We start from the raw sequence: 15,756 nt of genomic DNA, 5'->3' as shown, positions 1-15,756 counted from the left end.
ATAATCGTGTTTTGCTAGTTTTTGTTTGGATCCCAATGTTGATGATAGAATCATTACTGCATTTGATTTTTAGCTGACTGAATTGAAGCACTTTTCTTTAAAAGACATGTCAGCTTTATATTTTTTTATTACACCCCACAGCCTTCTTTCCACATGACATGTGTACAATATTACACATCTTCCTAATGTCATCTGATAGCCCAGTGCACAGCACATCATATTAACAAAAGGCACCGTTCAAAGAAAATTACTAAAATCTTTACATGAGCAGAAAATACACATTTGGTGTAATGACACTCACCAAATACAGTAGGTGGGCTTTTTTTCCCACCTGTATTTTACCAGAGTCTCAAAGGCTACTTATACCACGAGGTATTTAGCTTAAATCATGTAGTGTGATGGCTGACCCTGACTGAGCCATCCAGTCCATGTACTGCTCTCCAGCCCTCTCAGCAATCCTCTTCCCCATCGTCAGGATCCCGGCTGCCTGATTCCGGGAGCCTTGCAGGAGCTGGTGGAGGCGGCTCTGCAGGTTATCTTCGTCTTCATTTCGTTTGCCCAGAGTGAGGATGCCGGCGGCGGCGTCTCCCGGGAGCGCTCCACCAATGTTTGGGCTGTGAGAACGACACAGAAGCACCGAGAGGCGACAGAAGCGAGCTGGCCGTCTGCAGCATTCAGACACGGGGTGAGCGTCACAGGCCAGTTGAGACAGCAGCAACATCAGAACCAGCACCAGGACTTTCTGCTGGGCAAATGGGACCAGTTACAAAATAAATATTATACATGTTAGAATAAAAAATGAACGTGATCTGCAGAAAAGACTGATAAAGAATTCTTAATTCTTCATCATTTCTTATAAATTGTTTATTGCACCATGATCGAAAATGTTGCTGGTTAGATATGTATGATGTATATTATGTATAATGAATGGGAATCACCGACATTCCAATAAGTTGATGCTGACATTTTTGAAATATACAAATAAAACCGGAACCTCTAGTCACAGATATATCGTAAATTGTTATTATAAAGTACTCTACACAAGTATTCATCTCTGCATAAAGGATATGAGTCAGTGAACCTACAATAATATCATATTGACATTTATTCCACATATGCATGCTAAAACCTTCATCTCTAGTCAAAGGGATATTACATAAATTAAATCATACCACTCTAACATAATGTTGTTTTTCTTGTTAAGTTCATATCATCAATACTGTACAACCCTTATTATTATATGGGCTTAGTGCCTGAGCAATTTGCAAATGTGTCTAGTTTGTAGAAACAAAAAGGAACATGTAGCCGAGGCTCATTTAACTGTCCTGAGATATGATACAAAGCACAAACAATACATAGAAAATAGAAATTACAGGTGAAACTATAACTCTGATCACATGACTATATGCACCTATATCGCCTTGTGAACTTCACAAGATACCAGTGACATGACGATAAAATGCCCAAGTTTAAGTATTTTTAACAAATGCAACAACTTAATAATTGAATCAAAATGGAATACGCGAAATTGATATAGAACAAAATTAAGTAATCTGCTTATGTCTTGATGAGGATATAAAAACAAAATGGCAAGTAAAAAGGCCAAAAAACTCATCAAGAAGCCAACCGTGCATAGCAACTTTAAATACCATGCATTTATGATGTCCAACAAATCGCTCACTAATCTTTACATAAAAATGAAGAGGCTGTTTTACCCTGTTAGATGTGTCCATCCCAGCAGCCTTCTGGAAGTTGGCGGGGAACCACGGCATCTTCTGGCTTGTGTGAAGGGGAGTCATCTGATCTTCAGATCTCCCCAGGGGAAAGATGGTGTCTTTTATATTGTTTCGTGGTGCCCACACCGATGGAAATCATTTGTCCAACCACGAACATGACCCGATACCACTAATTCTGCTCCTTGTCATTAATTAGTCTCCTGTCGCAGATCATCTCCAAGGCACTACTCTGGACCTTTGATGAACTACAGGTATTTCTTTGTGGCCGCATGACAAAGGTTTATGAAAACATATCATTATGAAGACGGGTGAGGGACGGAAGTCAATTAGCTAATGTGTCCAACGAGTTCTAAAATATCAATATGGAAAAAGCCCAGACGCCCTTTCTTAGTGCTAACGACACGCTTATTCAAAAGACATACTAATTAGGTCCTATGGGCTTTATTCTCTTGAACAAAAGGCGCCATATTCACACATCAAGAGCAGTTATGGCTTGCTCCTTCACTGAGGTATTACTAGTGGTTGATGAATCTATGGGCCCACAGTTAAAAACGTTTCAATTGAAAAAGAGCACACAACGCTGCTCCCAAATGATGCCTTATGGACCGTAGAATACTGACACTCTCATAAGTAACCATAACAGGATAACAAAATCACTTGAAAGCAATTATTGACTTTCAGATTGTTTTAATTCGCGCGTCCTCATTTACTTTTAATATCTGTTGCAATCGTATGGACAACAGGAAGCGTTGCTATAAATAGACAAAACTCATTTGCGATGAAATAGTTGGCTTCCTTCTCATTTATTGATGAGAGAAGAATTTTAGATCAAGAGAATTAAGAGTGCATCATCAGCGATCAATAAAGCCTTCCAAAAGCATTATTGATTGCTGTAGATTCACTGTGAACGCTGTGAACGCTGTGAATGCTCTAAAGCGTTACTGATGTCAGTTTGAACATGCACTCAGTCGTTCTCAGAAATCATTTTCAGTTAAATATCAGCCCAGGCCCTGATTGACACATTGCTGAAATCCAAGTCCAAGAGAAATACACAAGAGGAGACAGGATAAACAACGAAGCCAGTTTTAATGGGCCACTTAAAGGAGCTCTTACAGAATCCACACTCACTTTGCAGTGAAACACATGTTGGGTTATGGTTTGACCCTCGCGTTGTGGCGCTGACCAGTAATCCCTCTTTCTAGTCCCACATGCACTGGTTGTCCTGATCTGCACCACCGTTCAACAGGTGTTCCAAATCACTGTATATGTGGAAGTAATGCTAAAAAAAGAATCAAAATATCAATAGAACTAACAACAATTACTATAATATCAATCATTAATCTGTCTGAAGAATTATTATATCAATATATGTTCCCTTCGTACATTTTACATACACTTTACATCTATATTCACTTTAATTTGAGTTTTTATTGACAACAGTACCATGTTCCTGTTGACCTTTGACCTCTCAACGGGCAGGGTTGAATATTTCCAGTTGTGATTGGGTGGTGAGCTCCACCACTAACTGACGTGGGCCAGCTCCACCCTGGGGACCAAAACACCGATTCACGTAACGTAACGTCACACACACACACACACACACACACAGCCCCTGGGGGGGAGACAATGAGACCCTGTGGGGAGAGTCCATAAATGCTGAAGAACTTAAATCCCGTGGAATGACACTGGAGATGTTTGAGGCTCGATGGAGGTCGGCACCAGCAAGTGTTGCAAGAGGAGCATCAATCTGACTGACCACATGGCTGCTCGTTTGTTTTTCTATTTGGACTCGAAAGCTTCCTGGTTTGTGCTGAATTAGGCATCTGCGACGCTTACAGAGCTCAGCCTAGTCAAGCTCAGCTTAGTCGAGCTGCTCTACACTGTGCACTCAAAATGAAAATGGCAGCCTCTTCGTCAAAAGGAGTGGGGGGTTTGCGTTTTGCTTTACGTCAAAGATGGAAAGAAGAACAAATTAAAAGTCAAAGACATGCTGAGGATTGTCTGGAAATGAAAAGGCAAATTTGTGGCAGAAAATGCCGACGTGAGGTAAAGCCTGTACCCACAGAGCTAGAGTACACAATGGAGGGGCATGTAACTAGCACTTCCCAGAGAGAAACAGGGATATCTAACGGAGCCAACTGCTTCACGCTTTCCCGATGCCGAGACACACACCAGAAGTTTGTTACCAGCTGTTACCCTTTTGGCTTTGCACAAGAGAAGACAGAAGAGACCTACACTTCCCGATTATCTTTAAAATGCACGATGGAGAAAAGTAAACATTGCCTTTCCAGTTTTCCATCCCGTTTAGAAATGTGTGATTGAAGTGTTATGGTCTCTCTCTCTTTTCTCCTTCAGCCCTCTGGACAACTCAAACCTCGTCTCAGACTTGGGTCTCACTTCTAACACGGCGGGTCTTCCTCAGCATCATCATTTCTTTAATCCTCTTAGCCAATTCCTCCAACTGCTTTTCTTCTACACCTTTCTGTTTCTCCATCACCATCTCGCTCTCTCCGTCTCTCTTTGGGTAGGATTCTCTGTGGGCACAGGCTGTGGGTCAGCAGGATCCGGCAGGGTCGTCACTGACCATCCCTTTCTCGGGGATGGCGTCCAGAGCTCCTGCCGCCCTCTGTTGCTGGCTCTGGAACTGGAACTGGAGCTGGGTTAGGGCTGGCGGTTGAGTATAGGCCGGGGGTTTTGAAACAGTTTGAACCAGAGGGAGAGCTGGTAGCTGGGGATGTTGCTGGGGAAGTGGATGGAGATAAGCCTGAGGTGCTGTCTGTGGTTGGGGCTGGGTTTGGAACTGGTGCAGTGGTGGAGGCTGTGAGTGGGGCTGGGTTTGGGACTGGTGCAGTGGCGGAGGTTGTGGGTGGGTCTTGGCCTGAGGCTGTGGCTGTATCTGGACCTGCTGCGGCTGGTGATGAGAATGGGGCTGGAGCGGTGGGGAAGCTGCTCCGTTCTTACTGAGACCACAGGACTGAGCTGCACAGTGGATCTGACGCACAGTGTCCAGTGCCTCACTCTTAGCGTGCTTCAGCAGGTCTGCCTGGCCCTGAGGTAGAGAGAGAGAGACAGAAAGAGAGGTTGCTTTGTTAACAACGCTTGGTGACAAAAACAGGAGGGAGCATCTTTGATATCCTTTCCCTCAGGGCTGCTTCATTGTACAGTCATATCTGAGTAACATCTAGATCTGTGATACATTTTCTGGCTGGGTCTTTTTAAAAAAAAAGAGATTTTAATATTTTAATTGAAATCAAATTAAAGAAGTTAGGAAAATGAGATAAAAGTTGTATAAGAATACTTTTTCCTAAGTGCACTGACATAAAACATGCAGAGGGGGGCAGTATAAAGCCATCAGCTGGTTGCCAGCCAGCCACATTTCCCTCAGATGGTGAATAGTGCTGGCATATGGTGATAATGCTATATTGCATTCCTGCTCTGTATTTGGGAGCACCCCAGAGACAAATCCCTGCCATATGTGGAGGAAGTGGTCAGGGCACGCCTTCTGCTTTACAGCACTGTCAAGTCAATCCGGGGCCACTGCCATGGCTGCCTGCCACCTTAAGTTAGACGTCTCCGCCATGTGGAAATGATGTTGAGTCTTTTCCACAGGCGGTTACATCTGTGAGAGACAGGGTGCTTATATTGTTAGAACTGTCCAAAAAAAAAGATAGGAAATCTGACCACATGCTTTTTAAGAACTCTCTCCACATCTAGAGTATTTAAATCCTTTGACTCCTCCCCTCAGGCCTTGCAGCCTTGCCACACCCTTGTCTCTTTCTTTACTCCACCTTCCCTCCAACATCTGTTCGCAAACAAGTTGAAAGCGGTTCTCACCGGTGAATCTGTCTATTTCCCCTCCCTCCCTCCCGCTGGACTTCTGTCTGACCCGATGTGACAGCTCATTAACTTAACATCCCTTTGAAGATGCACAGAGTGACCCCTTCTGCACCGGTCTAAAGTGTACTGTAAATGGCAAAGGGATCATGTTCTCAAGGCACACAATAACCAACGCTTTACTGCCAGGTGATGTTGATATGCCGCAAGTGGCCTTTTACCTGAGCCACTCCGGCACGCATAACACAGGCATGAATAAGTGATATGTTTAAAAAAAGAGAAAACGAAGGAAAGAAATCTGGAGATTATGTAAGTCATGACTCACCAGGCATAAAATAAGACAGCGAGAAGGCTGCTCCGTGCTGCCAGAGCTAAATCACGACGGCACTCGTATTCGGGTACATTCACCAGCTGGCCTGAAGCTATCCACGGGGGGGCTAAGCCCGAACAAGGGCAGCTACCAAATCCCACCACTATATCCTCATTAGATTCTCTCCTAATGTCCTACTTGTTTATCAAAATCTGTTCATACACTTGATAGAAATTGGACACTCAATAACCAGCCTTTACTGTTTATTCTCTAATGCTGCCCCCCTCCCTCTGGAACGCTCTCCTCCATCACCTCCGACATTCTACGTCACTCGCCACTCTCAAAACTGCACTTAGAACTCACCTATTTAAATATTTAAATAACCTGTGATGCTAGTTATGCATGTATGTATGTTTTATTTTATGTTTACTCTCTCTGGCATGTTTATAGTGTTATTGCTTTTATTCTTTCTGGGCCTTTGAGTACCTTTTAAATTGCTATACAAATTAAATGCATTACTATTATTATAAGGTTGTTGACCTAGCTCGAGAGTGCTATGTGGCAGCGGAGCGCGAGCAGGATTGAGAGCATCTCCGCTTGAGCTGGACTCTAAGTTCCCACTTGAACCATCATCTATAGGACAAAACAAATCTGCGAGCCCACGAGTTTAACCACATAAAACGAGTGCTGGCGAGACAAAAGGGGGCCGGAGCTTTGATGGAAGAGCAGGGGGTTGATTAGTTATGTAATACAATACCTTAAACGACAGTGAATTACATTAGAAACTACAATGGTGAGTGATTTGATAGGCAACAAGAAACCAACTCTCTTTATGTCTCTCTGGCTTTGCTTTGCTTGTGGCGGCGACACGGCGGTCTCACTGGTAGAAAAAGGTAAATAGACTCATTCGCCATGACAGCTCTGATCTGACAATCAAAGTCATGTTGAAGAGCCAGTTTGAGAAACAGAACGAGTGCACGGCTCTTCCTCTCACAGCTTCCAGGCCTGCTGAGCATCAGCGTGTTTGCATAAGCGGCCCGTGGGGCTCGGCCCCAGCAGAGGGCGGTGTTGTACAGGAGAAAGTCAATACTAGTGGCTAACTCAAGGTTGTCAACTTCATGCCATCTTTACAATTCTTCATCATATTCTGAATGAAATCTCCTGTCTAGAAACATCTTGCTGCGTTTTTAAAAGTGTCTTTGTACCTGATGCTGCTTGGAGGGGCACGGCGTACTGCACTTGCAGCTCTGGACCGACAAACCATATGCTCATGTGCACGTGTTGAACATGAACTCACAGATCATGAGTGGGGCTTGATGGCCAGGGCCCCTCGAAGCATCCCATTGGTTAATTTCAATGGTGCAAGGGTGTACATGTCTGCTAGCTAGCTAAAGCGGGACTGATATTGTACTTGTACGTTTATGTAACTACAGTAGTGATGACTCGTGTGGATTATTTAACCACAGTACGATTTAGCACTTTAACCCTGGAGCTAAAAACTGAAAATAAAATGTTTGGGACCATATTGATCTCAATAAATCAATTACAATAAGACAAATGTGGTTAACATATATAAACAAAAGCCCTGTTCTGCTTTCCTTGTCTGGACAGCAAGTCGATTTAAAGACTTGTGCGAGGGAGACTCCAGGCTAAGTAACCATTGCCATGCTGAACTCTATTTTAAGGGCATTCAGCAACTATTTAAAACTAACTTTCTGATTGCATGTTCAATGTTTACGAGGGTGAGGTTAATCAACAGATGACAAATGCACCGTCCGTTGCTGGTCACGAGTCGGCTATTTGATGTAGAGAGATCCTTAACATTGTTCTTTGGTGATCATATATGATGGCATAGTAACGCCGTGTCATCAGATCTTCATTGTGTGATTTAAGATGACATTGTTTGGCTGGAATTCATTATGTCATCACTGCTGTCGGTGATACATTGGTGACGGCAATCGCAGCGTCTCCCCTTTCTCACTCGCACACAATTGTGAGAGTATGGTTCCATGTGATATATCTATGGTATATTTGGATTGCATTATCGAATTTGCTGGTATGAATATTGTGTGGCCCCACTAAAATGTCCATACCACCTGCTGCTGAGGATCTGGAGAGGATGGCAGGTGAAATAACTCAAATGGCTGCCAGCCCTGGCAAACATGCACCAGGCTCTCACCAAATGTTCAGTATGAGACACAGCTTACAACGGAAGAATGGGAGGAGGAGGAGGAGGAGGAGGAGGAGGAGGAGGAGGAGGAGGAGGAGGAGGAGTACATGTGCACGCCAAGATGCATTCACATTGAGAATGGGGCTCATGAAAAAAACGAGAGGACTCGGGAAGGACGACAGAGGGAAGTGTCGGAGAGACGAGGCAGTGATGAGAGGAGTTTAGGGTGTGCGGGTGGGAAAGGGATTATGTTTGGGTGTCAACCTGTTATGCTATTTAAGCACATGAGTTTCCAAATTCCATGTGCCATGAAGCTTAATTAAGATTAATCTCAGCAGTCGCACACTCGGCTGCTGTATTAGAGCAAGAAAAAGAAAACAAGAACACAAATGCATTGAGCCCGGTTTATTACTGCTATAGGCATAACCTTCACTCATGCTGAAATGCTTCGTCGGATAATCAATGAGTCAAAGTATAGCAGGAACAGTTTTGATAATGAATTGATCATTGAGGTTATTTATCAACCTAGTTGTTTCCAGTGTCCTACATGTGAGGTTTTGCTGCTTTTTATTATTAACCATGTTATACTAGAGTGAATTAAATCTATTAAGATTGTTAGTCAAGCAAAACAAACAATCTAAAGCTGTCACATTCATTCCTGAGTACTCGTAATTCGTCACAATTTTCTGCCGTTTTATAAACAAAACTAATAATCAGTTAGTTGCTAAACTATTTATCGTTAATGTAACTAATAGTTAGTTACAACGCTAATCATTGCTATCTTCCGATCTGAGAAGGCAGACATGAAAAGGAAAAGAAGAACCACGCAATCAACCATCGACCTAACCTGACACTCATGCAAAAAGCTCAGCGGAGGGAGCTTCTTCACTCAATACTAAATGATTTCAGGGTGACGAGATGAGATAAAAATATCCTGGCTGCTCTGTCCTTTCCTTAGCTAAACAGGCCCACTGTGAGCAGCATGTGGTGTTTTATCAGCACTGGAGTTATCGTCACAGCCTCATATAGAAGCAATGAGATGAGGCCGTTGGGTAACCTTATCTCCCCGGGCTATGAGGCAGGTGGAGACAAGAAGGCATCATCTTCAGGGCATGTCCAAGGGAGCCGATGTACCCTTATGAGGAACACTTGTGTGTGATGTGTGTTTGTGTGTGTGAGGAGTGTGAACAATCCTATCAAGTCTTGTCAAGATAGTTGCATGAGCAAATAAATAAAACAGTGTTTGCAATCAACAGTAATTCATTAAGAGATTAGAAGGGATTAGAGAGGAGGCCAATGCAATTATCCCGGAGGGCTTTTTAAAGACACCATGTAGTTTAATCTCAGCAGCAGAATCTGGGATTGCTTATCCAGCTAATCATAGCCTCCAACATAATCTCACATGTTGACATCAATCAAAGGTGTTAACCGGTACTTGACTCAAACGGGAGATATATAAATAGCACCATTATAAGGGTATTTGTCGTGCTCAGTCCATCTCACCTTGAGGACAGTGATGTTCCATGCGTAGCTCTCCATGGCCTTCTGGAGTTTGCGGCCTTTCAGACCTTCCTTTGCTCCAATGCGGTGCAGGTCCTCATGGAAGTCCAGACCTGCACACAGACAAACACACACATGACATGTGGATTATAATATCAAATACAAGTGTATATCAGTTTATATCATTAAAGCCCAAAACAGAACTGCAATGTAAAAATGACCGGTACTTAAAGTATTGTATTTAGTGTCCAGACAAGTCAGGACACTAAATACACAACTTCAACCTAATTAAAGAATTGTCTGCTGTTGTATTTTATATCATGTTTGTATGCAGGGACACACTGGGGCTGAAATTGAGCCTGGGACTCTGAGACGGAGAGAGGCCTCTTATGCGACTGACCAGAAGGTGCTAGCTGGACACTTTCTGGCAGTATGCTTCAAACTTACACAGTTTTTGTGGTATGAAAAATATTCTAATGATGCTGAAGACCTTCAAGACACCTACGGATGTTTTGCAAAACGAGATGGCCAGACAAGCCGGGGTGAGCCCGAGCACAATCAAAGAGACTGAGCCGTCTACAAAAAGGAGGATCAGTTCAAATTGGGATGGACATGCCGTATCCCCCCTCAATTATTGAAATGATTGGATAGGCCAAGTCTGACAGGCAGCGTTGTGCTTCTTTGGTCCATGCTGAAAATAAAAACCCTACGGCCGGTTTAGCCTGGCAAGGATCGGCCGTTTGGTAGTCTTCCAGATGGCCAGCCTAACTGTACCTAACTGTACGTACGCTTACGTGTTCATGTGCACGTATGACGGGCGTGAATGTGTGTGTACACAATATAAACATGCATATCTCTACATATACTTACATACATGAAGGGGTGCATCGATATGCACGTGTACAAATATGTGTTCACCCGTTTTAATTTGCACATCTACTGTGTATCATGATGACAGTATTTAACAACTATAGGAGTTATAAGGAGAGAGAGAGTGCATACATTCTCCAGATTTATTAGATATGAACATCAAAGTAACTTTTTTCTACTTCTTCTTTTATGCACGTTTTCACTGTATTGCAGCATGTACAACACAAAGCCTGCAGATCAAAAGTCGGCACATTATTGGCTACAATAGCAGTCCGCCATACAAAGCGCTGCATTCCTAATAGGGGTTAATTTGAGGGTGCGCAACGCAGCCTAACCTTTAATTAGTCTATCAGTAGGTCCGGCTGCATTCAGCCCACGCAGACCATTACTAATCCTCTGGGTTTTAGGAACAAACTCCTCCCAAAGCTGTGTGTCTCAGCCAACGGCCTTATGCCACTCCAGCTTTGATTCACTGATAAGACATTGAAGACACATAATACGCTATAGTAACAAATAAAAAAAAGCCCATCATCCCAAGTCATTCATTCTTGAGTTCTCTGCTCCTTTAGTGACGAGAAGGCGCTTTAGATAAACATAGCCATTGAATGTAGAACAACAACAATAAAAGAAGCTCAAGTTCAGTCATGAACACTGTTCATTAATAATAATAATCTCAGTCTCTAATGCTCCCTGTGATTACTCCATTAGTTGATTGGGGGCGTGTACTTTAAATGAACCAATCAGTTTCCTTAAGATAATCACATCGTTGTTGTCAAACGCGCAAGTCTCTCCTGATTTAATTGGTTTTATTAATACATGCTCCGGTTACAATATGCACGAGAAAAGTATCCAGTCATGAAGTTAAATTGTCTCCCACTAAAACGTGCATCCTGATTCATGCATCAGCCTCCAAGCCAAACTTTAAATCGTTTTTACTTTTCAATGTTATTGTAGTTAAGTTTCCGCTTTCAGAAATGTTTAGTTTCAGATTCTACAGATTTATTTTTGTTTGGGCCAAATTAATTAATTTGAAGGAATTGAGGTCCTCGGTTTAATGTCACAAAAGTTGACAGGAATTAATGCAGTCTCCCTTTTCTTTCCCCGTTGTGGTATATTATATAGTATGTTATAGCTAAAAACATATATATATTTTTTTTTAACCTTGCAATGTTGTTTCAGTTTAATTTTTCCTCAAAGGATATTCTTTCATTTAGATTCAGTTTATAACAATATTTTTCACTGCTTATGTTTGTTTACGTTTTAGTTACCGATACCAACCCATGCTCCAAACATGTGTGGGCATGTACACAAATATATACCAGCCTCCTCATCTGATTCAAAGCACCAAGGTCAGCGTCGAAAAAACATGTTAAAGATTTACCTGTACAAATCCCTGTCTTACAAACTCCTCATCTTTTAGGTTATGACTTTACTCACGTCATCTGAACTATTGCTTCTGTAAGCCTCGATACACATCTCCACCAAGTCTTTATGTTTTTTACCACACCAAACATATGCAAAATGTCAATCCAGTAACTTTACATAACTCCACAACAGCATTTTCCAAAAATAATCTGCAGCACACTTAAAACAGATCAAGAGGTCAAGAGGTAAAAGCAGACCACATGATCTCTGGCCTTCAGTGCACATCAGCTTTGGACTTCTGTTGATCTTTAATTTCCATATAATTGGTGATGTAGAGCCCTTGCAGGATATCTCTTTCAGAGCCTGAAAGTTGTGTTAACAGGGTTTAGGGCTGATTTGATCTTCTAATCTGGTGTCGTTAATGGGCTGCTGCTGGTACAGAGCTGAGCCAAGGAGATCGCAGGACTTGGGGAGAAAAGCGGACAGGGAGCCGAATAAGAGATGCAATTAGCTGCAGGCGGCTCGTCGCAATACAGCCTCTTCAAGCATTTAATATCCCAATTATTAAGCATTTACTTCCCCCAACAGTCACACAGTGGATGTTTCTTATTGTCACTTAAACTAATAAAAAAAAGAAAGAAAATGTGGCCCCATGGCACACTCTGACGAGACGGGATCTTATGTTTTGCTTCTCTACTGGAAAGAGAAAGAGGGAAATGGGCACTCCGATAGACAGGAGGACCGAGGGGACATATACATGTCTTCTCTGAGTAGACATATACACGCAGGCACAGAGAGGCTTCCAGTCTCTGCATTGAACAGAAAGTAGTTTTTTTTCCTCCTTTGTAATGGGTACTGCAGCAGCAGCTCTTAATACACATGCACAGAAAAGGAGATACAGAGATAATAAAATCAAACAGAATGATGGGAAAGGGGGTTAGTGGGAGATAAATACAGTCAGATCAGGGTTTCATTAATTCATCAAGTCATACACACTGCAGAGGCCTGGCAGAATATCATCATTGCAAATAGGGAAGGGAATTTTTCATGGGGAAACAATGACAGTACAAAGACAGGGGTGATAAAGGGAAGGAGATGTCTTTATCCCTTGTATTTCTATGGTTATGGAGTCTACATGGAGTGAAACCATACCAACAAAATTGCAGTGGTCAGAGAGAGGAAAGAGTCTTTGCGTGTTAAGGGGACATCAATAAATATGCACGGTCAGGCTTGCAGGAAGGCAGCAGCTAACAAACTCATACTGCGAGTTTGCACATGTTCAAGACGGGATGCCGGGCTATATTCATCGATATATATATATATATATATATATATATATATATATATATATATATATATATATATATATATATATATATATATATATATATCGTGTTATGGACGACTCCTAAAAAAAGGTACTCTAGCTTTAACCGATCGAATTGTGATGAAATCAAATTCAAAAGTGATATAAAATATTCAGGCATCTTGCTCCCTGCGTGCTCTTGCTGCAAGACTGCATACGGTCGGCCTATCTGTCTCTCCTCTCAGAGTGCTGTGCTCTCGGACTGCAGACTGGAGCTGTGCTAGTCATCCAAACTGATCGAATCATATGAGCAGAGAATCCGGAAGAGGAGCTATATGCATCCTTAGGAATAAAAGGATGCCGGTCCGCTTATCAATCGGGCTGTTCTTTAGTTTGAAATTTGCTGAAACTCGTGATGAAATCCTTCCGGAAGCTGTGGAGCAGTGGCCATAGGAGACGGAGTGTGAGTTGTTCTCTCCATACACAAACATATTAGACATGCGTGCAGACACATACACCAGTAAACACACACAGACACAAACACACAGTGAAGGTGCCAGAGTGTGCGTCCCAGCTGTCTATCTGGTACCACATTAGCTGGGTGTGTGTGATGGCGAGCCATCAATAGTGCCCTGGGGGGGGATCATCCAGCGCCTCTCCATCCTCATCAACACGTCAGTTTCACGGCCCAAATTAAACTGATTATCTGCAATAATGACTGGGCATAAACTGGACAGAGGAAGGAGAGAGGGGAGGGGAGGAGCGAAGTAAGAGCCATAGTAACCCAAGACTGTTCCGGCATCGCCGCTTCTCATCGCCGACTGTATGAGTGGGGAAACTGCCAACGTGACACGCATTCCACGGTGCTTTAATAAAAGTAAAGGCAATTTAGGAGTTAAGAGGTTAGTTCAGGTCGCTCACTTTGCTTTGTCGGAGAAGCGATGTGCTGATGAGCAGAGCACACTTTTAATGGCTGGAGGGCAAACGTGTCAGGTCCAATCAAAAGCCTTTAATTATTTTTAGGTACAGCACACACACACACACACACACACACACACACACACACACACACACACACACACAGACACACACACTAACCCATCCCAAATTCTCTCCCCAGTGCTCACAGCCTGTCCTGTTTTTCCACTTCGCACACAGCCGTTACACCAAAATTCTGCCTTTGGCTTCCGGATCGATCAAAGGGACAACAAAACATCAATTCCATGCAAATCCACTATTTGCGCTCTTCGTATTCTCTGTTTTCAAGCTGTTGCTATTGTCATGCTCAGTCGCTACATAATCATATGGCTTATGAGATGGCTTCTGAAGGGTGCATTCAGGGGTGCTTGTCAGTCTATCACAAGAGGTAAATTCGTACTTGGCAAGCCATTACAATGCGGATGAAGCATTTTGTTGGGGATTTACAAGTGCATCCAAATGTCCTCCGTGGTTCTTCTGGATATAAAATGCTTATAATGAACTGCGACACATGCTAAACAAGACACAGATGACAAAAAGAGGGAGAACATCCATTAAGGGAGAATGTGTTTTTGTTGTTGCATCTGCGCTCGGAGACAGGTGAGTATAGCATTTCATTAGATCCACTGATGGTAAGATCAGTGTGAAGTAGCTCAACCCTCTCAATGGGTCACATATTCAGCACTATGAAGGTCACGTTCAAGCACATTTTAAAGCAGTCTCACACTGTCTCGGCTAAAGTTCCTGCAATAATATGGCTATATAGACGCATTGAATTGTCCATTTGCACTAAACCATACAGTTAGAACCAGACTTCATACTCGATGCACCATTATGAAATAATTCTGCATATTCGCGACCAAAAGCAGCATCCGATAGGCAGACGACAGCGACCGGATGAGACAGGAAGCAGATGGAGGGGACAAAGAGCATGCTGAGAGGAGGAGTGGGTGGATTAATATCGGAAAGTAATTACTTTATTAACGAGGAGGGAGATTATTAAAGCAGATCTAAAAAAGTATCAAGCGTCATAACTTCCCCATCACGTATTTTTCTTATCTTGAAATATACTTAATTGATATTCAGTTCATTGCAAACACAGATACACATTTCTATTTGCTTCTGTAATTATGAATGTACAATATGGTTCTAAACAACCTTACTCAACATTCCTGTATGACAACAAGGTTTGAATTTCATTATCAGTTTAGAATAGTTATTTCTAACTTTTAATGAAATATCTTTTATATACTTAATGTTTTTTTAAATATATTTAATGTTTTTTTTTCTTCTTTTAACGCACAAGAAGCTCAGTAATTGGATTCTTGGAAACCGTGCTGGGGCATCTGTTTCTCTGGCAGCCTGTTGGAAAACCACAGTATGTCAGAGAAAGAGCTGCTACATCATTGCATTCATCTTTCAGCCTCGCACATCAAAGCTACAGCAACGACGACGCTTGTCTGTAAACAGGAATAAACAGAAATGGCAGTTACGTACATTGGCGACGGTTTGGATTGAGGCGTGTGTGTGTGTGTGTGTGTGTGTGTGTGTGTGTGTGTGTGTGCGTGCGTGTGCGCTGGGGGCAGGGGAGTGGGCGATAGGGAAAGTGCTATGTTTGGCATGCAGCTGAGGCCCCTCAGGGCTGTCACTCCAACCCTCTGCCTCATTGTATCATTCTTGCATAATG

The 15,756-nt window shown here is 42.7% G+C and overlaps 2 protein-coding genes across 2 annotated transcripts in view; both read right to left on the bottom strand.

Annotated features, from left to right (window-relative positions):
* Positions 1 to 376: 376 nt before the first annotated feature.
* hcrt (hypocretin (orexin) neuropeptide precursor) lies at positions 377 to 1,799 on the bottom strand. Its single transcript, XM_034539064.1, has 2 exons — positions 1,716 to 1,799; positions 377 to 742 (listed from the first exon to the last, which is right to left on the bottom strand). The coding sequence occupies exons 1-2, from the start codon at positions 1,797 to 1,799 to the stop codon at positions 377 to 379; spliced, it is 450 nt and encodes a 149-aa protein (XP_034394955.1).
* A 1,004-nt stretch (positions 1,800 to 2,803) lies between these two features.
* Positions 2,804 to 15,756, bottom strand: part of si:ch211-210g13.5 (inactive phospholipase C-like protein 2) — a 58,724-nt gene continuing 45,771 nt past the window's right edge. The window contains exons 5-6 of the mRNA XM_034538705.1: positions 9,554 to 9,663; positions 2,804 to 4,785 (exon numbers count right to left, since the gene is read on the bottom strand). Coding sequence (XP_034394596.1) covers positions 4,291 to 4,785; positions 9,554 to 9,663 — 605 coding nt within the window. The 3' untranslated portion in view covers positions 2,804 to 4,290. The remainder of the gene's footprint in view (positions 4,786 to 9,553; positions 9,664 to 15,756) is intronic.

Source organism: Cyclopterus lumpus, chromosome 8 (assembly GCF_009769545.1).
Source record: "Cyclopterus lumpus isolate fCycLum1 chromosome 8, fCycLum1.pri, whole genome shotgun sequence".
NCBI classification, from domain to species: domain Eukaryota; kingdom Metazoa; phylum Chordata; class Actinopteri; order Perciformes; family Cyclopteridae; genus Cyclopterus; species Cyclopterus lumpus.
The sequence above is the reverse complement of the archived record's forward strand: the minus strand, read 5'-3'. Positions and strand labels throughout refer to the sequence as shown.